General features: G+C 42.0%; 2 protein-coding genes across 2 annotated transcripts in view; one reads left to right on the top strand and one right to left on the bottom strand.

The window, feature by feature from the left end:
- Positions 1 to 13,948, bottom strand: part of LOC100565305 (somatomedin-B and thrombospondin type-1 domain-containing protein) — a 36,171-nt gene extending 22,223 nt beyond the window's left edge. Inside the window, exon 1 of the mRNA XM_003220646.3 lies at positions 13,418 to 13,948. Within this exon, the coding sequence (XP_003220694.2) occupies positions 13,418 to 13,649 (232 nt within the window). The 5' untranslated portion in view covers positions 13,650 to 13,948. The remainder of the gene's footprint in view (positions 1 to 13,417) is intronic.
- LOC134298501 (uncharacterized) lies at positions 5,610 to 7,735 on the top strand. The gene is made up of 2 exons (XM_062978923.1): positions 5,610 to 7,249; positions 7,476 to 7,735. Exon 1 carries the CDS (start codon positions 5,697 to 5,699, stop codon positions 6,891 to 6,893), a length of 1,197 nt encoding a protein of 398 aa, XP_062834993.1. The 5' UTR covers positions 5,610 to 5,696; the 3' UTR covers positions 6,894 to 7,249; positions 7,476 to 7,735.
- Positions 13,949 to 22,744: the final 8,796 nt, after the last annotated feature.

Genomic DNA, 22,744 nt, shown 5'->3' with positions numbered 1-22,744 from the left:
GAAGTTAAACCAGCGTCAAATCCGCTGGGCTTTGTTTTTCTCCAGGTTTAACTTCAAGGTGCAGTTCGTGGAGGGGAAGGCAAACTTGCGGGCCGATGCTTTATCCCGCAAGCCGGAATTTAAGACCAATGAGCAGGTAGTATGTCAGACCATCTTGCCTACTGCCTCTCTGTGTGTTGTAGATAATGAGCTTGGGTTACATGACCAGATCCTTGAGGCTCAGAAGGATGATGTGTGGACTCAGGAGCAACTGATGCTGCTCTCTGCAGGTAACCGTACCATACTGCCGCATCTCCAGGATCAAGACGGGGTATTGGTGCGTAGGGGGCAGGTTTACGTACCAGTAGGGACCCTCAGGTTGGAGGTGATTAGAGCCCACCATGACGAACCCATGGCTGGGCACTTTGGCAGGTTCAAGACCGTACAGCTTATCACCAGGAGCTACTGGTGGCCAAAGATGCGGCAAGACATTCTGCGCTTTTGTGACAGCTGCGCCGTTTGTCAGCAGAGTAAGACGCCTGTTGGGCGCCCTAGAGGGTTGTTATCGTCTTTACCTGTTCCGGAGAGGCCATGGCAAATCATTTCCATGGATTTTATTTCAGATTTGCCTAAGTCTGGGGGTTATACTTGTATTTGGGTGGTGGTGGATTTATTTAGTAAACTGGCTCATTTTATTCCTTGTTCAACCATTCCGGCGGCCCCTACGTTGGCCTTACTATTTACAAAGCACATCTATCGTTTGCACGGAGCACCCGAGGTGATTATTTCAGATAGGGCTCCGCAATTTGTGTCACGCTTTTGGAAACACTTCCATGAGTGTTTGGGGACTAAGTTAAACGTGTCTTCAGCTTTCCATCCGCAAACGGATGGACAGTCGGAACGGGTTAATGGGCTCTTAGAGCAGTATCTGCGTTGTTTTTGTTTAGATCAACCCACGGCTTGGGTAAAGTGGTTACCGGTGGCGGAATTTGCTTACAACAATGCGGTGCACACGTCTAGTCAGCATACGCCATTTGAGCTAACTTATGGTTTTCACCCACGGGGAGGTGTGGCGCCGTCGACCAATGTGGTCTCTTCGGACCCTGTGTACCGCTCTTCGGAAATGGCTGCATTGCATGATGTTGCCCGTCGCTTACTGTTGGAAGCTAAGGCAACGCAGAAGACTCAGGCTGACCGCCACAGGCAGGCAGGGGAGGAGTTGGAAGAAGGGGATTTGGTGTGGTTATCTTCCAAACATATTAAACAGGCTGGGGGAAAGTTTGCGCCTCGGTATTTGGGTCCCTTTCCTATCGTTAAAAAGATTTCTTCTGTTGCGTTTCGTTTGCGTTTACCGTCTAGTTTAAAGGTCCATCCAGTCTTTCATCGTTCGCTGTTGAAACTTGATACCTCTAGTCGTCGTGGTGCTATAGCGGAGGGTATCACTGCCACTTCTCCGCCATCGGGGGAGGAGGCCTTTGTGAGAGGGGATAGTGTTATGATTGAGCCTCATGGCTCTGTTACTGACAGACGTGGGCGTAAGACTCCTCGAGAGTCAGATACTCTCGAGGAGCGAGAGAGAAAAAGACTGCGAGACATATTTGCAGCACCATCTGACGAGGAGTCTTTCGAAGGGTTTACGGAGAGAATGGAGGAGGGGCTGGTTAGCTCAGAGGAGGATGAGATGGATTGGACTCGGGTAAGGGAGGAAGTGGGTGCCACTGGCCATGATGGGACAGAAGATGAATGGGGACCTTCAGGATTAGACCCATGGTTTAGCTGGAGGGATGGGACGGGATCCACAGCTGGAGATGCTGTTGGGCGTAGTCAGAGGTGTTCCAGCTCTGACGAGGAAAGTGATGAGGAAACGCCCGGGTTAAGGAGGACAGCTGACAGTGATGAAGATTTGTAACTGGCATAAAATGGGGCTTGAGAGCAATTGCAAATTGCGTTGGGCAAGGTAATCTGGGCAAACGCTTGGGATCCGTGTGTGTGTGGGACGCTTCCCTGAAGACTTGTGTGCTTTCCTGTGCTGTGACGTAAGTTGATTGGAATCCAGGGTCAGACGGCGGGAGGGATTGTGTGGGCATTTGTTTGTGCAAACCTGTGCTTACTCTTATTAGCTTGACCCTCCGTCGTCTTCTTGACGGACGCCATCTCCTGCTTTGAGAACTCGGACTGAACTGACCACGGCTTGTCTTCCCCCCTTCTTGGACTTGGAAAAACTACAAACGTCTGCTTCTGGCTTTGATCTACGGAACGGAACTGGTCTACTCAACTGCTACAATCCTTGGCTGATTTACTCGTGTTGGAGATCCTGTCTGCTGTGTGTGTGGGGGAGCGACGCAAGTTACTCTAAGCACAGTGTTGGCAGCAGAGAGGAATCTGCTGCCAATTAGTTGCATTCTTTGTATCTTTTGTTCCTTGGCTTTCGTTTCGTTTATACCCAGGCTGACGCAAGCAGTTTGTTTTTACCCGGATTAAACTCCGGTTTAATCCGGTTTATCTTTTGAACATTTACTTTTGCCCCTTTTTGCTCCTAAAGGCAAAAACTGCCTGGCCCTTGTGTTTTACGGGCATTTTTGAGTTCTGTAATCTAATAAACTCTGTTACTTTGAATCTTGTGGCGTTCTGTCCTTGACATAAACTCTGTTATTGTTGTAATCATTTTCATCCCGCTCAAACTTTTTAAGTTTGAAAGATCTAAGTTGTTGGGAAAATTCTTTAAGTTTACATGTGAGGGTGTCCAAATCAGTTTTAAACTGGTCCTCAGAGTTGAGTCTCTCCAATATAACCTGAGTTTGGGTTCTTACATTGGCAATTTCATCATTGGAGCGTGCAATAAGTAAGAGCATCAAATCCTGCGAGCACTTATTGAGAATTGCCACCCATTTTTGATTAAAGGATTCATCATCATGAAACATTCCTGGGGGTTTAAAAATCCGTAATCCCCTAGGAATTCTGTTAGCTCTGATATATTCTGCCAATGTTGAAGCATGTAAATCTAATCTAATCTCTCTGCGTTTCAGTTTTTCATACTCCCTTATGCCTGTTGCCGTGTTGGGGTTACCAGAAGTAGATTCCCCAGATTCAAACAATGATCTGTCTTTGATTAAGGATTCCTTAAATTTATCATCAAAACTTAATCCTTGTTGCCACTCAGCCATGACAAAGCAAAGCTTTGGAAAGAACACTCTAAATGGGTTCCTGAGTCAACTCAAACACAAATGACCTCCTATATATACAATTGAAAATGAATCAGTACAGTAAATAATATATCTGGCAAATTAGTATACTGTTTAAATTCACAGTAATATCAAACACCATCAAATGGATTGTCCCATATACATTGAAATGCAGTCGGCGTTAAATTCACAGTAATAACAAGCAGCCTCAAATGGATTGTCCAATATACATTGAAGTGCAATCGGCGTTGTATATTCTAATGCCGAGAAGAGTAAGTTCGCCACGACCGGTTTCGGCCCTGCATCAGGCCTTCCTCTGGTGGTCTGAAAATAGTTACGTACACTAACATAAGTAACAAAATATATCCATAAAACATCATCCATTGCCTAATACTAACATGGTTCCAAACTTAACACTTGTTCTCTTTAGAGATACATGTCATTTACATTATGAAATGTATATCAAAGACACCAATAGTTACATACACAAAATATAAGTAACTACCTATCCATTGAATAACAACTATAAACAACATTGCAATATACTTACATAGTTCCAAATTTAACACTTGTTCTCCTTAGAGATACCTGTTTTTTACAGTGGAATCTAGGTCAAAGGAACAAGGAGTGGCCATAAGCATTAAAGAGTTACAAACATCCAAAAATTTGTTTTTAAACAAATTGTATATTTCTAAAACAGTATATACTCACGGGATACTCTGCTGTGTGTTAGGTTCTAATTGCGAGTATGAAAAGCATCAAGGGGTTGCCTCAATTTAAAGGGGAAGATGTTAAAGAAACAGAAAGGTTTATATGAAGATATAGAAGAAATACCACCAGATGGTGCTATGAGTACCCTTATTGTATTGGGTGTATTCAATTAGGGATTTATAGTATGCTAAGGTTCTATATATAACAACTGTATGAATTTTGTTCATTTAAGCCCTGTGGATGTTCTGTCCGTAATCTGAAAATCCAATATGTTTCCCTTTGCAAAAGTTTATTATTGAAGTCCATATGTTTGGATTGTGATACTACTTCCAGTATGTGGTATTTGAATGATTCAGGACTATGCTGTAGATCACAGAAATGTTTGTACAGTATGGATTCTCTGACATGATTTCGTATTTTGCTCCTGTGCTCTATAATTCTGCTCTTAACTTCTCGACGAGTCTGCCCCACATATGATAAATACAATCACAAATTATCATGTAAATAACATGTAAACTTAAAGAATTTTCCCAACAACTTAGATCTTTCAAACTTAAAAAGTTTGAGCGGGATGAAAATGATTACAACAATAACAGAGTTTACCAGTGGCTATACTCTAAACGCCAATATTCTAAAAAACAAGTAAGGTTTAGTGAATATACTTCTGAAGAAGACACAGAATCCATGTCAGACAGTTCAGGACGTAGCATGGCCTCTACTAGGAGTGATAACATTCGGGTACCCAGACGTACGGGGCGTACTAGGAATAGACCCAATCGTTTTTTTCAAGAGGCTCCAAATGCCAAACGGAAGACCTAGTCGTGAATTTATCTAGAAGAGTTCTAACCCCTCAAGAGAGGGAGGTTGTCAACAAAGGTCTATCATTTGTCCCTAAACCTAAGTATAATCCATTTAGGATGCGAATAGAATTAGCTAGGTTATTTCGCACCATTAGATTAAGACATCATTTTGGAACCAAAATAAACCCTATTACCCCCACTTTCAAACCACGGAGTAATTTTTTTCCTACGACTGACCATATTGGCCTCAGAGTTTTTGAGAAGACAGTATCTGAAGAATTATGTTGTACAATTATAAAGCACAAAAGATCATACAGTACAAATTTTTCCAGTAAGGAATGGCACATCCTTCACAATTTAGCTAATGACAAAGATCTGGTTTGGAAGCCAGCTGATAAAGGTGGAGCCATAGTATTAATGAACCGCACTGATTATATGGATGAGATCCATAGACAATTATCTGTAAGAGAACATTATCTCAATATAGAACGGGACCCTACACACCATATCCAGTCAATTATAAGAACGGTGACATTGGAAGGGCTGGCACTTGGATATATATCAGAGGATGTATATAAATTTCTACATACACCATGGCCCAGAATCCCTGTACTATATACTCTACCCAAAATACATAAAAACATCAGACCGGTACCTGGCCGTCCTATTGTATCCGGATCGGGCTCAGTCTTAGAACCACTAGCTAAATTTGTGGACCACTATTTACAACCTTTTGTGAAACAGACTTCTTCCTATGTTAGAGATACAAAACATTTTATTAACATTATTGAATCCTTGGTGATCCCAACAGATGCAGTCCTGATGTCTGTAGATGTAATATCACTGTATACCAATATTCCGTTAGAGGAGGCACGATATATATGTGAATCAACCTTGAACAGGAGGCCTAATCACCACCCTCCCACCTTTTTTTTTTTTTTTGTTGGATCTTCTTGATATTATTCTTGAAAAAAATTACTTCAAATTTGATGAAAAATACTATTTCCAAATACAAGGTGTAGCCATGGGCAGTCCTGTCGCGCCAGCGATAGCCAATTTATTCATGGATAATTTGGAGAATGAAACTATCTTGAATCACACAAAGAACCCTGTAGCGGACGGCATTATCAAATATTGTAGATTTATTGATGATATTTTTATCATTGTTAATTCACATCAGGAGGCAGTAACGTTATTATCCTGGATCAATACAATTCACCTCAAAATTAAATTTACAGGAAACATCAGTTCTACATCCTTGATTTTTCTAGATGTCGTGGTTACAAAGGAAAATGATCGATTGAAAGTGAGTAACCACCGAAAAACCACTGATAGAAACTCTTTGTTACATTACAACAGTTACCATCATTGGGCATTAAAAAATAATTTACCCTTTACACAGATGCTCAGGATTAAACGCAACTCCTCTACCCTACAGGACTTCAATCAGGAAATGGAAGAGACAAAAAGCAGGTTCAGAAATCGAGGTTACCCAGAGTCCATAATACAATCAGCCTACTCGAAGGTTGCCAGTATTCCTAGATCTAAACTCCTAGAGGACAAAATTAGACCAGGAGTAGACAGATTGATATGGCCACTCACACTTACAAGTTTGTCCAATCTAGCCATCAAAACTGTTAAAAAGTACTGGAACTTAATAAGAGACATCCCTGGATGTGATAGACCCCCTTTGGTAGCATATAAAAGAACAAGGAATATTGGGGATATATTGGTACATTCAAACATAACCAATAGGCCCCGGACTGTAAAATCTAATCTGGTGGGCAACTATCGCTGCCATCATTGTTCAGTATGCAGCCAATTGATAGAGACCAAAATCTTGACACACCAACATCTATCATTCGAATTTAAATTTCCCCATTTTGCCACCTGTACAACCAAAGGGGTTATTTACATGATAATTTGTGATTGTTATTTATCATATGTGGGGCAGACTCGTCGAGAAGTTAAGAGCAGAATTATAGAGCACAGGAGCAAAATACGAAATCATGTCAGAGAATCCATACTGTACAAACATTTCTGTGATCTACAGCATAGTCCTGAATCATTCAAATACCACATACTGGAAGTAGTATCACAATCCAAACATATGGACTTCAATAATAAACTTTTGCAAAGGGAAACATATTGGATTTTCAGATTACGGACAGAACATCCACAGGGCTTAAATGAACAAAATTCATACAGTTGTTATATATAGAACCTTAGCATACTATAAATCCCTAATTGAATACACCCAATACAATAAGGGTACTCATAGCACCATCTGGTGGTATTTCTTCTATATCTTCATATAAACCTTTCTGTTTCTTTAACATCTTCCCCTTTAAATTGAGGCAACCCCTTGATGCTTTTCATACTCGCAATTAGAACCTAACACACAGCAGAGTATCCCGTGAGTATATACTGTTTTAGAAATATACAATTTGTTTAAAAACAAATTTTTGGATGTTTGTAACTCTTTAATGCTTATGGCCACTCCTTGTTCCTTTGACCTAGATTCCACTGTAAAAAACAGGTATCTCTAAGGAGAACAAGTGTTAAATTTGGAACTATGTAAGTATATTGCAATGTTGTTTATAGTTGTTATTCAATGGATAGGTAGTTACTTATATTTTGTGTATGTAACTATTGGTGTCTTTGATATACATTTCATAATGTAAATGACATGTATCTCTAAAGAGAACAAGTGTTAAGTTTGGAACCATGTTAGTATTAGGCAATGGATGATGTTTTATGGATATATTTTGTTACTTATGTTAGTGTACGTAACTATTTTCAGACCACCAGAGGAAGGCCTGATGCAGGGCCGAAACCGGTCGTGGCGAACTTACTCTTCTCGGCATTAGAATATACAACGCCGATTGCACTTCAATGTATATTGGACAATCCATTTGAGGCTGCTTGTTATTACTGTGAATTTAACGCCGACTGCATTTCAATGTATATGGGACAATCCATTTGATGGTGTTTGATATTACTGTGAATTTAAACAGTATACTAATTTGCCAGATATATTATTTACTGTACTGATTCATTTTCAATTGTATATATAGGAGGTCATTTGTGTTTGAGTTGACTCAGGAACCCATTTAGAGTGTTAAGTCCAGTCATGTCTGACTCTGGGGTTGTTGCTCATCTCCATTTCTAAGCCGAAGAGCCGGCGTTGTCCGTAGACACCTCCAAGGTCATGTGGCCGGCATGACTGCATGAAGCGCCGTATTAAACCATTAATTCTACAGTGTAGACTAGGCATGGGCAAACTTGGGCCCTCCAGGTGTTTTGGACTTTAACTCCCACAATTCCTAACAGCCTATTGGCTGTTAGGAATTTGTGGGAGTTGAAGTCCAAAACACCTGGAGGGCCCAAGTTTGCCCATGCCTGGTATAGATGCACCCTTGGATGACGTTTCTCAACTGACCAGTAGGGCCACAAAAACACACATGCTTTACTCTTAAGCAAAGGGATGTTGCTGCCTCAGGCAGGAAATTTAGAAAGGTAATGAAAGGGAAACCAAATGGCTAGTTCTTTAATTTATTAGTTTTATTGTCAAAGGTGGAGAGGTACTTATAGGGTTTTTTGGCTTCATTTGACAAAATAATTTTGCAAGCTTTATATACTACCTATTTTGATACAGCAGGCAGAAGGTGCCCCAGACAGTCAAATGTTTTGGGCTAGTTCTAGCAGCATACACAAGCAAAAAAAGGCAGTAGACCAGACAGTACAATGGCATTCGGACAGTTAGGAGAAATCGTTTTGAAATGCTCTTCCATATAGAAACTAGGTGTTCTATACAGCATGTAGCAAACTAACATTTAGAACAGTTAAATATTTTTTAACATAAATGGAGTCATATATGGAAATTTTTAAGGCAACTGTGTTACATTTGGAAAAACCAATCCACTGCTATTTTTGCAAAACTCCACAAGATGGCACCACTTAAAAATATGGGGTTAAAAATGAGTGTGTGTGCGATGGAGCTAGGCACAGAGAGAGAAAGTAAATAAAACTGAGATATAACTAAGGTTATTTTGGTGATCATAAGAAATGCTTAACAGCCCACATGTGTTAAATGACTTCTGTTTGGTCTGAACTTTCCCACTTACAATATCCACATTGCTGTTTTTGTTTTGCTTCCTGATGAAACCTTTGTTTCTTGAAAGTTTTTGTGTGCAGTTTGTGAATGAAGGTAACTATATAACTATGAGAGCAGGAGGTTGCACTTGCAGAAGGAACAACATTCTTAATTTTTGATCACTTAAATCAAAACTCACCATTACAGCTCAAAAAGACCAACTCCAAAATTGTGCAGAAAACACCCAACAAGATCATAGAAAGCTGGGCAAGAAACCCAATGGTTTGTCAGCATGGCTTTACAAGTCAGTGGGGAAGAGAAATAATAAAACCATGCCCTGTAGACTGAGGGTTCAATGGGTCAAAAAGAGTGAAAAAAACCTGCATGTGTTTTTTTTCAATCACAGCTGAAATTTTGGTAATCAAGGCAGAATAAGCCTATAGCACACCAGAAGCTGTCAGAGTCTATTTCCCATCAGTCCCCACCAGTGCATCCATGATGATGGATAATGGGAATAGAAATTCATCAGCATCTGGAGCCGAACAAGTGTCTTACCCTTCTGATAATCATTTACCTCCAGCAATATGCTACCCTCCTGTACACCAAATTAATAGTTGGCCGGTTGTCTTTGACAAAGTATTAGTGTAAATCTGCTGGGCAGCTTTGAAGTCTTGTGTTCAAATCCCTCCTCTGCAGTAACTCAGATTATCAGCTTGTACATATACATGCACGTTATCACATTATATACCTGGCAAAGAAATTGGTTCAATTCCCTGTATCTCAGATTCGCACTTGGTTCCATCCCATTTGCACTATCGGGTTCAAGGTGCTATTTTATTCGATTTTGCTAGTGTTTTGGAATTCAGATTCTTTCAGATTTTTGGAATAGTTATATTTTCTTATACATATATAATGAGATAGCTAGGTGATGGGATTCAACTCTCAGCATAAAATTCCATTATGTTTCTTATACAATTCATACACATAGCTTGAAGGTAAGGTAATTTCAGGGCCCCCATTGGTGCAGCTGATTAAACCACTGAGCTGCTGAACTTGTTGACTGAAAAGTTGGCGGTTTGAATCCAGGGAGTGGGGTGAGTGCCAGCTGTTAGCCCCAGCTTCTGTCAACCTAAAGGTAAAGATAAGTCCAGTCGTGTCCGACTCTGGGGGTTGGTGCTCATCTCCATTTCTAAGCCGAAGAGCCGGTGTTGTCCGTAGACACCTCCAAGGTCATGTGGCGGGCAGGACTGCATGGACCGCCGTTACCTTCCCGACGGAGTGGTACCTATTGATCTCACATTTGCATGTTTTCGAACTGCTAGGTTGGCAGAAGCTGGAGCTAACAGCGGGCGTTCACTTCGCTCCCCAGATTTGAACCTGGGACCTTTTGGTCTGCAAGTTCAGCAGCTCAGTGCTTTAACACACTGAGCCATCGAAGGCTCCTTCTGTCAACCTAGCAGTTCAAAAACATGCGAATGTAAGTAGATCAATGGGCACCACTCTGGTGGGAAAGTAACAGCACTCCATGCAGTCATGCCAGCTACATTAACCTTGGAGGTGTCTACGGACAACACCAGCTCTTCGGCTTAGAAATGGAGATGAGCACCAAACCCCAGAGTCGGACACGACTGAACTTAATGTCAAGGGGAAACCTTTACCTTTTAAAGGTAATTTCATACACAATATTTTCATAATTTTGTGAATTAAACCAACTTTATGTAGATTGAAGTATAAGAAAGCAAAGGTGTCACTTTGTCTCAGTCACCCAGATGGATGATTTGGGATTTTTGAGTATTTCAGAATTCCAGGTAAGTATTGTTCAACCTATAGTTTAAAACATAAAATAAACCAAAACTCTAGACTAGGATATGGAAACCTATTGAATGTCCTTGGCCAAATCATATTCCCTCACTTCAGAGGAAAGCAAAGGCAAGCTCTCTTCTGAACAAGAGAAACCTGTGATAGAGTCATAAGTCAGAAATGACTTGAAGTCACACAACAACAAGAACATGGACCAGCATATAAAGCATTCTTGTCCACTCTGATTTCCATCCTCTGACATTTGATCATATTAAAAGGATAGCAGAAAAATATGAGACCGAGGGCAGCTGCTGTCCATCAGTACTGCACTCAATTTAATTCAGGGCAAGGCAGCTGGAAGGCAACTTAAGAAGAGCCATGTGCGGGATCAGAGAGGAGGCTTGTTTTGTATTGCATTCCACTTCCCACAGAGGCCAACCAGTGGCCTTTAGAAAGCCCATAAAAATAATGGGTAAAACAGAACTAACAACTCACCTTCCTCAGCAACTAGGCTTTAGAGGTGTACTGTTTCTGATACCATAGCTAATACATAGCTCTCACAATTAGTAGCCATCCATAATCCTTATGCTTAAGTCATCAAGCCATCAGCTGACTTAAGATGAATCTATGAATTTTTTAGCGATGTTTTTTTAGGCAAGGAATACTCAGAGGTGGTTTTTAGCAGTTCCTTCCTCTGAAATATAGCTTATAGTATCTGATGCTTCCTTCCAAGAATTAACCAGGTCTGACTCTGCTTACCTTCCAGGATCTGATGGGATCTGATGTCTTGTCTCATCTTTTTAAAGCCATCAGAGCTGGCAAGCATCACTCTTTAATAGTAAATCTCAATACTTCTGATGTGAAGAAGTTTGCAATACAATGAAGTACAGGCTGCACAGACCATATCAGGAATCCCAAAATATCCAAAATCCAAAGTTGTCCATTGGGTGGTTGACCTAGGGGTTCTGGTAGGTTGATTTGAACTTCAATTCCCAGATTAGCTGACCTTGACTAGGGATCCTGGGAGTTGAAGTCCAAAACAGCTGAAAAATCAGGGATTAAGAATCATTGGCCTGGTCAATCTAGTCTTTTCTGATACTCAGAGAATCAATGTAGTGCATTGACTTGAGCCCTGGACTATGCTGCATCTACACCAGGTATGGGCAAACCTTGGCACTCCAGGTATTTTGTACTTCAAATCTCAGAAATCCCAGCCAGTTTACTGGCTGTTAGGAATTGTGGGAGTTGAAGTCCAAAACATCTGGAGAGGACAAAAGTTTGCCCATGCCTGATCTGCACTGTAGAAATAATGCAGTTTGGCCCCACTTTAACTACTGTGGCTCAATGCTATGGAATCCTGGGATCTGGAGATAGTGGGGTACCAGCAATCTTTGGCAGAGAAGGCTAAAGATCTTACAGAATCAGAATGTCCATGATCCAACTGCATTGAGCCACAGCTGTTAAAAGTAGGGTCAAATTGCATTAATTCTACTGTGTAGATGGACCCTAGGACTCTGGAAACCTGATTTTAGAGTTTTAAAATACTGGTAGCCAGATTGTGTTCATTTTCATGGTTTCCTCCTTTCTGTTGAAATTGTCCACATGCTTGTAGATTTCAATGCCTTCTCTGTGTAGTCTAACACAGTGGTTGTTAGAGTGGTCCAGCATTTCTACGTAAGTTCTCAAATAATATGCTGTGCCCAGGTTGGTTCATCAAGTGCTCTGCTATGGCTGACTTCTCTGGGTGAAGTGCCTTTCATGTTCCTTGATTTGTGTCTGGGTAATTCTGTGTTTGGTGGGTCCCTATGCAGATTGGTCCACAGCTGCATGGTATACGGTAGACTCCTGCAGAGGTGAGAGGATCCTCTTGTCCTTTGCTGAATGTAGCATTTGTTGGATTTTCGTAGTGGGTCTTCCACAGATATATGAACCTCCCTTGCCTAGTTTCCAGCACCTCACAACCTCTGGGGATGCCTGCTATAGATGTGGGTGAAACGTCTGAAGAGAATGCTTCTGTAATATGGTCATAAAACCCAGAAAACTCACAGCAACCTGGAAAAGTCGTCTGGGGTGAGGGACAACAACTCCCAGACACACCCACCAAACTCCATAGGCCAGGCATGGGCAAACTTCGGCCCTCCAGGTGTTTTGGACTTCAACCCCCACAATTCCTAACAGCCTACCGGCTGTTAGGAATTGTGGGAGTTGCAGTCCAAAACACCTGGAGGGCCGAAGTTTGCCCGTGCCTAAAAGGTAAAGGTTTCCCCTGACATTAAGTCCAGTCATGTCTGACTCTGGGGGTAGGTGCTCATCTCCATTTCTAAGCCAAAGAGCCGGCGTTCTCCGTAGACGCCTCCAAGGTCATGTGGCCGGCAGGACTGCATGGAGCATCGTTACCTTCCCACCGGAGCGGTACCTATTGATCTATTCACATTGGCATGTTTTCGAACTGCTGGGTTGGCAGAAGCTGGAGCAACAGCGGGCGCTCACTCCGCTCCCGGGATTTGAACCTGCAAGTTCAGCAGCTCAGTGCTTTAACACACTTCGCCACCGGGGCTCCTACCATAGGCATAACCACTAGGACTGGGCTGTGGCACAGGCTGGAAAGGAGGCCGGCTGCAACAAATCAACAAATCACTCTAAGAGGTCATGAGTTCGAGGCCAGCCTGGTGCCTGCGTCTTGTCTCTGTCTCTGTTCTCTGTCATGGCATTGAATGTTTGCCTTTTATGTGTGCAATGTGATCCGCCCTGAGTCCCCTTCGGGGTGAGAAGGGCAGAATATAAATGCTGTAAATAAATAGGGAGTTCTCAGCCATGCATCTCCCCACCTGCCCGCTGCAAAGACGTACCTGGGCACACCTGCCGGTAATCGTGGCAGCAGTCCAAGGTGTGCGGACAGGCCTGGTCGCAGTAGCAGGGCCCATGGGAGCCGTCGGGCCGCCACCCGGTGCCCACGCAGGCCATGCTCCTACCTGCGCAGCACCGTCCCAGCTTGGCACAGCCGCCGGCGAAAGCAGCCGAGAAGAGCCGGAGGGAGACGAGGAGGAGAAGCAAAGATCCCCGGGACAGGCGCGCCGGCATGCCTCCTCTGGCCCACGAAGCCGGGGGAGGAGGGAAGGCGGGTTCTGCAGACCTACAGACGGATCGGCAACTATTCAAGAAGCAAAACCACAAACTGGGCAAGAAACCTGGATGGAAGGGAGAAAGCGCCCGGCACTTCCTGCTGTGGCTGTGGCTTGAGTTCCTTGGGCATCCAGGATGCTGAGCAGCCTGAAGAGGAAGGACGCTCCCTCGGGGGCCTGCCTGGATTGCCGGCTGGAACCTGGAAGCCCCGCCCTCGAGCCCAGCCTACCCACGCGACCTTCAACCCTCTTCGAGGGAAATCTAGCCCCATTGGATCTGGCTGGAGGGCACAGGCTTGGCTACTTACTCGGGAGTAAGCGCAGGCATGGAGTGGGCGGGTTTGTTGTTAATCGACTTCCATCCAGTCGACTTCAACTTCAGGGGGCCCTATGAATGAGAAACTTCCAAGAGGCAAAAGGATATTGTAGCACAGCAGCATGGGCAAACTTGGGCCCACCAGTTATCTTGGGCTTCAACTCCTACAGGCTGTTAGGAATTGTGGGAGTTGAAGTCCAAAACACCTAGGTAAGGTAAAGGTTTTCCCCAGACGTTAAGTCCGACTCGGGGTTGGTGCTCTATATATTTCTCAACTTTAACAGAATTAAAGTAATTACCAAATTCTAATGTTTCTTAAGCAACATGGTAAAACCTGTTCACAGTTAAATATATAACTTTATATACTTTCAACTCATCTCCATTTCTAAGCCAAAGAGCTTAGACACCTCCAAGATCATGTGGCCGGCATGACTGCATGGAGCACCGTTACCTTCCCGCCGGAGCGGTACCTATTGATCTACTCACATTGGCATGTTTTCGAACTGCTAGGTTGGCAGGAGCTGGGGCTAATAGCGGGTGCTCATTCCACTCCAGGGATTTGAACCTGGGACCTTTTGGTCCGCAAGTTCAGCAGCTCAGTGCTTTAACACACTGTGCCACCAGGGGCCCCTAAACACCTGGAGGGCCCAAATTTGCCAGTGACCTACTAGAAATAACTGCACCCAGTCTCTGTGCAGATATCCCTTTGGAAATAAATGGCAATCATGATCTTATTGAAAAGAGAAAGTGATGCCATATCCATTAGGTAAATGTGAATCTCCATGAACATGTGGAGACTACCTTTTGAAAACCACTAGTCAAGAAAAGCATGACCTTGTTAGAAGTCAACCCTTTGAACAAGTGATAGTCATAAGCATTCATGTAATGGCACATGGGTAACTCAGCTGTTAAACTGAAGAACCATGTCTTTGAACTACCAAGGACAAAGACATGCCACTACAAAAATATATTTGGTTAGCAGAGGATGGTTGTTTCTTTGAAGTTGAAATTGCAGTTGCCCAAAACATATGCACTCCCTTGAAACCTCTTAGTTTAAAATATGCACTCAGAGATTTAAAAAACAAAGACTTCTTTGAAAGATAGCATATCTTGTTTACTTACAAACATCTTGTATTAATTCACCATACAGGCACATTTCTTATTAAAGTTCAGTTATAGATAGGATGTAGTTCTCTCTGTGTGTTGAGTATACAGGGTATCATTCTTAATCAATAGTCCAAAGTCTTTATGTATAGTTTTACTCACTAAAGTCCATAAGTCATATTTCTCTACTGAAATCCAAACAGCAACATGCACCCACCTCCACTGAGGTGTTAAGCAGATACATATCCACCTCCACTGAGGGATAGCACATGCTGAATACAAAACTGAGTCCTGAGTCTGAACATGCTCAGTACAATCACATATCTATAACCCTTCCCACACCGAAGAGGTACAGTCAGATTGGCAAATCAACATGCACATAGAGTAAAAAGGTAAAGGTAAAGGTTTTCCCCCTGACGTTAAGTCCAGTCATGTCTGACTCTGGGGGTTGGTGCTCATCTCCATTTCTAAGCCGAAGAGCGTTGTCCATAAACACCTCCAAGGTCATGTGGCCGGCATGACTGCATTGAGCGCCATACACATACAGTACACATAGAGTACAGGTTAGCAAATATATACATTAACAAATAGTAAAAGGCTTTAGAGGTTGCTATTTTGAACACTAAACACCTGGAGAGCTCAAGTTTGCCCATGCCTGGTCTATGAAAACGCATGCCACCAACTTCTTTTTTTCAGCTCCCACTATGCAGCTTAATGGCAACGGGCAAGTGTGGTGACTATACACAGCCTGAAAGCACACCACAGTGCACTTTAAGGACTTTAATCGAAGAAAAGCAATAGCAAGGGAAAGTCCAAAAGAAAGTCCATAATACTCATCAGTGCACTACAGCATCAACCAGTTGCAAGGCAAAATCAGCTTTGCAAAAGGTGAATCGCTGTGTGGACACTCGACTGATCTGCGCATGTACAATATGTGGGAGGGAATTGTTTTTTTAAAAAGCATTCAAGGATGCTGTGGGTCCTGGTAATGGTTTGAGCCAAACACCATCTGGGCCTCAAACCAGTTCCAGGGTTTCCAGTCTAATCATCTGCACATTGATACCACTTTCTTCTATGCTGGTTTGAAACTGAGCTAAGTGGTCAGTGTAGCTGTGCCCTCGGTCTCCAAGATCGCAGTGCATACTGATCAAGAATAACATGGCTAAGCCTTTGAATTAAACTTCCAAGCATACCAGTCAAACATCCTTGCTTAGGTACAGTGACTTCTTTCAATCTTTCTAGCTGAATTATTTTCTTATTCTTTTTCTATTCCCTTCTATTTTACAAAAGCACTGCCTTCTTTCTAATAAGTCACCTCCTTTCAACATGACCTGTTTAGTTCACTTTGGCTTCTGGAAAGAAATGTAGTGTTGTGTGTTTTCATGCCTTCAAGTTGATGTGTGGTGACACCATGAATTTTATAGGATTTTCTTAGTCACGAAATACTCAGAGATGGTTTTGCTAGTTCCTTCTTCTGAAATATACCCTGCAGTACCTGGGATTCATTGATGATCTTTCAGTCAGCCAATGATTTACCGTACAGCTAGAGAACAAGTGTTGGTATTTCACTGTTAAGTGACTTATTATTGTCACTCACTATTCCCCAACTTACTTACCTTACAAGGTTGATTTTATTTTCTGAAATAAGCTGTTTGAAATGTTTTCAACATTTAAAGAAAACGCTATATATGTCAAAGGTGTGGAAGCTTTGGTCCTTCAAGTGTTTCAGACTATGACTTCTCCATCATCGGCTGCTGGAAAGTGTAGGTTAAACTATTTAAGTTCAATAGCCCCACCTTCCTGTGCATGGTGATACATTTTGAAGAAGCAATGACTAACCACAAAAAAGGCCCTTGAAGTCCTGTCAGATAGCTTAATGGAAATCCCAACCTCCAATACAGAAGTTGAAACTGAAGTGCTAGGAGTATTTTTATTTAAATGTAAACAGCAGTGTCTTAATGCTGTTACAAAATCAGTGGCATAGTTCCTGTTGAAATACAATAGTCCGTTATGATCACCACATCTCAAAAATTTTTTTTGAAAAGATGTTCCAAAAGGCAGCTAGAATGATCAGAGCAGGCATTCAGCAGAGGTTTACAAAACAATGGAGGTAGCAGAAAACTTGGGTAAAGGATTTATTTTCCTTTGCTACGAATATTAGCACATAGGGCCATTTTATTACACTTATTGGCATGAGATTCAGAAGGGACAAAAGGAAACACTTCTTAATACACCATAAAATTAACTTTAAAAGTGTGGGTTGCTGTGAGTTTTCCAGGCTGTATGGCCATGTTCCAGAAGTTTTCTCTCCTGACGTTTTGCCTACATCTATGGCAGGCATCCTCAGAGGTTGTGAGGTCTTTTGGAAACTAGTGGAGTTTATATATCTGTGGAATTTTATTGAGGGTGGGAGAAAGAACTCTTGTCTGTTTGAGGCAAGTGTGAATGTTGCAATTGGCCACTTTGATTAGCATTGAATAGCCTTGCAGCTTCAAAGCCTGGCTGCTTCCTACCTGTCCGGGCTCTGCATCCCTGAAGGCTATGCAGAAGTCAGGGTCTTCAGGGCTGTCGAGGATGCCTGCCATAGATGCAGATGAAACGTCAAGAGAGAATGCTTCTGGAATTTGGCCATACAGCCCAGAAAATTCACAGCAACCCAGTGATTCCAACCATGAAAGCCTTAGACAACACATTTAACTTAAAAGAGTTCACTACCCAAAATTACCATACCACACTAAACATGCTGATTTGATCTAATTTCAGAAGTTAAGAAAAGCCAAGCCTAATTATTCCATGAATGGGAGATTTTCAGGAAAAACAGTGATCTCCAGGTTGAGCTGAAAAATAATCCTTCCTGAAAACCTGGAGAGCCATTGCTACCAGTTGAGAATTGATAATACAATATGGCGCGGTATCCATATCTACGCAAAGTATCCTCGTACTTTGCATAGATATGTGAAACCATGGATAATAGCAAACCCTATTGAAATGAAGAACTTCCAGCCCAAGCATACCGAAGAGATTTAAAAAATGCCCAGAAAGTCCATATAAATGATATATAAGTCATGATAAATGAAGCTGCAGTAACAGTCTTGCAGATACAAGGGGTCATACCGTACCAGGTTAGATAGATCAATCACCAGATTCAGTGTAAGACAATGCCCAATTTCCTATTTGTGATGATAGCCACCATCTTAATTAAAAAGGATGAGACAACTTCATGGAGAGGAAGTCTGTCTTAACTTTCTTTACGGTAATCTCCATTGTTGTCACAAGGTATGTGTGGAGTCACCCGCAGTTACTGGCTTTTTGTTGCTATTGCTACCAGCCACATTTGGTAGCTTGAAAATGAAATGTTGAAGACAGTTTGACAGACACAGAGTCTGTTTGAGACCCCTGCCAGCCAGCATTTGACAGAAGAAAATTAATGCATTTGTTCTGAAATTGTGTACAGGGTCTGTTCAAGAGAATAGGGGATTTTAGACAAGCTATATAAACCAACTTGTATTCCTGGAAACTTTGGCTCCTGAATTCTAATCCTTGGCTTTTCCACTGACCTGTGCAAATCTGAACACTTCTGTATACTTTGCCTTTCACCCTTTGCAAAAAGGCCAGGAAAATGCTCCAGAGGAATTTTTACAAACCATTTAATGAAGTAGCATGCACAAAGGCAGAGCTTTGAATTTTCTGTTGCTGTTTTGCAGTTTACTATCAGGGGGTGGGTGGAAGAGACAAATCTGAACACATCACTTTGGAGAATATTAAATGAAATGCTCTCAATATTTTTTAGGCTTTGCTGCTAAAAGAATATTGAAGACATCTCAATATTCTTTGAATGGATGTGTTCAAATCTAGAGAGGCTTCTTAGCTCAGAGATACAGCAGATGCTTTGCATGCACAAATACCTAGGTTCAGTCTTGGGCTAACTTTCTATGTAAAATAATTTTAACAGCACGGCTGAGAAATAACTATCTGTATTATGGCCAGGATTTAAACTGGCATGGTATTTGTGTGCTTATCTAGATATAGTTGGACTTCAATGTTTAATAGCCCTGCCAGCATAGCCAGTGCGATATGGGATTCTGGAAGCTGCAGTTCATCAATATCTGGAGGGTTGCATAATTCCCACCCCATTATAAACTATGGGTGGTATATTAAACTCTCTAGTTTGCTCTGCTATATTGAATCAGAAAGTCCCTCTCCATTGACGCTTCAAATAGGCATGTACAATATATAACTAAATTTGTATAAGATGTATACCTTCCATAGTTTATAACAGGGAGAAAAATTAAGAGGTCTGGGAGCCTGAAGGGTCAGTAGGAACCTCAAGAACTGCAGTGGGCATCTCTTCCCCAAGCCACATTTGGCTAAGGATGGCACAGTCCCTATTTCTAATTAATGTGACTGGAGGTGATGCTAATGTAACTTTCTTTCCTGACATTGTACAAAGAGGGTACCAGGATGCAGCTCCATACCTCTCCACACAGACACACTTAACCAGTATTGATGGGGTGATTCCCTTTAGGTGGCAACCATAACCCTCTGGACCTTCAAATGGTATGATCTGATAAGCAAATATAGCAATACTTAATTTAATATTTTTCTGTTTCCCTGCCACAACCATTGCTCCTGCCCACAGTTGTAAGCTAGACAATGTTAGTCGTCTTGGTCTCTTTCAGGGAAACAGTACCTGTCTGTAGCAATACCCTTGATACGGAGGACTTGTGCCTGTTTGCCGAAACCACACCAAACACAGGGAGTACTTTATCTACTCCTTTGGCACACAGTCTTTGCTGCCAGCCACTTGGGAGTTTCCTTTGCAGTCTCAATTAAGGAAGTTGTACAGTGGCGGAACTGCCCATGACCCAGTTCCCAGCGGCTCTCACTTTGTCCCCTTTTGTTAAATGGGTGGGCAGGAAGATCCTGGCAGCTGGCAATTGACCGGCACAAAGGATCAGTTATCCTCACTTTCACTGCTGGCTGGAATCTGAGGTTGTTAATTGCTCTTGCTGGCCAGAGGCAGCGTCAGGATTATCTGTGTGCAATAGGGAAAAATTCCTACTTCACAAACTATGGACATTTTATGTGGGCAGTATCCACCAATTCTAACAAGCAAAGTGCAAGCATATTGAAATAGCAATGTGTGAGAATAATGGTTCATGCATCAGTCTCTTTTTTCTGGACATGTTTCTGCCATGGTTTTAGACTCCAACTTCCACCATGCCTAGCTAACATGTACAGTGATCAGGGATTATGGAGCCTCCGATGGCCAAGGGGATAACAGCCTCATGACTTGATGGTTGGGCTGCTGACCTGAAGGCTGCCAGGTTCGAATCCCACCCAGGGACAGTGCGGATGAGCTCCCTCTATCAGCTCCAGCTCCATGCGGGGACATGAGAGAAGCCTCCCACAAAGATGGTAAAACATCAAAAACATCCGGGCATCCCCTGGGCAACGTCCTTGCAGACGGCCAATTCTCTCACTCCTGAAGCAACTCCAGTTGCTCCTGACATGAAAAAAAAATCAGGGATTATAAGAACTGTAGTCTAACATCTTGATGGCATGTCGCTATCACTCATGAAAGCAGTTGCAAGGAGTGCTCATTTCCCCCAAAGCAGAATGAAAGAAAATTAATCTTTGCCAGATCAGGATAATTGAAGGTTATGTGCCAAATAGACAACTTATTCTCGATACAAAAGAAGCCATGGGCAACCTAGCGACTTGCACAAGTCTTTTAAATAGGAATTAATGCTCGATGTCTGCTTGGCACTATGGTGAACAGGAAGAGACAGAACATCTTTTGTCTTACTAACGTTGATGATGTCTTCTAGGTTTCTTTGTTACTGTTGTTGAAACATTGATATACATAATGTACATAATATGTTTTATATTTTAAAAGGAATTTAATGACCTTTAGCCTATAAAGGATGTCAGTAATGCAATTTTCCAGTTTTTCCAAAAATGTCCATTTCCTTCTCACAAAAATAGAAAAAACATTTTTCCTCCTTGATTTCCTCCTTCATCACATTATCCTTTATCAATCTTTAACATATTATTTGAATGCTCAAAATGAATCCAGGTGATTATTAGATGAGGAAGCGAGGGAGACGCACAAAATAAAAATCAGTTTCATGGATGTGCAGTAATACTTGGTATAAACAGGTGGCAAGGAAAGGAGTGACAAAAAAAGATGAAATGTTCTGGCTCCTGAGTCTTGTAATCCATTAAACATCCTTTTTTCACTCAGCTAATTAAGTGTTCACTTCAGTGACCCAACAGAAAAGAAAATTAGTGAAAGAACCTCTGCCAAACTGTCCTCTGTCTCTCACATTTCCTGAATGGCCGTTCCCACCAAATTTCTCTTTCCCGGAAAATAAAATCCCTCTAAGAGGCAGAAATAAAACATGATGAGTATCTTTTTCTAAGAAGAAACCACATTAGTCTTTTGTGACACAAAAAGGAGGAAAGGGAAGGAAAGGAAAGAAATGTGGCAACACCTTTAAGACTATTGTTTTTTGATTTTCCCATGAAATATCATGGATATAAACTCACTTGTTCCGATGCAATACTGAATAGTATTAAGACCTCATGCATAAAGCATATTTATATAGTTGTGGGATTGGGCTAAAATGCAGTCAGGTTCAGAACAATGCAAATCATGACCCTTGCCCTAAATTGTCAAAGGGCTGAGTAAAATTGTTTGGGTCTTTCGGATCTTTACAGTGGTCAGTTAATGCTGATATGTGAAAGCAATAAATCTGCTTACAAAAAGTCCCAAGGTCCAAAGCTCTCTCTGGTAAGATTCTTTTTCTAATATGTGTGATACCAGGCCTGTAGCGAGGGGGCGGTTTTAGGGGTTCAACCCCCCCCCCCCAAAATTTTCAGGTTATAAAAAAAACCTGGTTTACTCATGAATTTTAACTGGTTAACCAAATCCCCATGCTAAGTCTATGAGATGCAAAGCATTAAGAATCCCTCCAGGCACTATCTCAAGCAGATATTGACAGGTTTGTAGCGAGGAGGGGTATGTGCTAGGGGTTCAAACCCCCCCCCCCCCCCCCGAAATTTTCAAAACCCCTCCCGAAATTTTTTTCTGGCTACGGCCCTGTGTGATACAGTGGGTCATTGTATTAATATATGTAGTGTGCCATGAAGCCATTATCTTTGTTCATACCTCAGTTAACGGATTGAAATTTGTGAATATAATCCAATACACCAGTTTCTTTTTCTAGCCTTCCTTTTTACTTTCCTTCTCCAAGGACCATAACTTTTAAGTCACTTACTATTTGTCCTGGAATGTTAAAATATTCTGCAACTGGTTTTAGTATATTGCCATTTCTAATGTCAGATTTGTGTCTGTCAAAACACTTATGTAGAGACAGTTCCACTTGTCCAATGCAGTGTAGAAGGGCATTAGGGCCTTACTGGCATAGGATGGCATATACCACATTGCAGCAAGTAAATGCACCCCTAAATGCGTCATTTTAAGTCAGGTAATTATGCTGTGCTTTACTCAGGAAATGAAAGACATCACTTTAAATGCCACAACTCAATGCAATGGATTCCTGGGATTTGTAGTTTCTTGGGGTACCAGGACCCTTTGACAAAGACGTCTAAAAACCTTGTAAAACTAT

Source organism: Anolis carolinensis, chromosome 4 (assembly GCF_035594765.1).
Source record: "Anolis carolinensis isolate JA03-04 chromosome 4, rAnoCar3.1.pri, whole genome shotgun sequence".
Classification (NCBI taxonomy): domain Eukaryota; kingdom Metazoa; phylum Chordata; class Lepidosauria; order Squamata; family Dactyloidae; genus Anolis; species Anolis carolinensis.
Note: the sequence above shows the minus strand (reverse complement) of the source record. Positions and strands in the feature narration are given on the sequence as shown.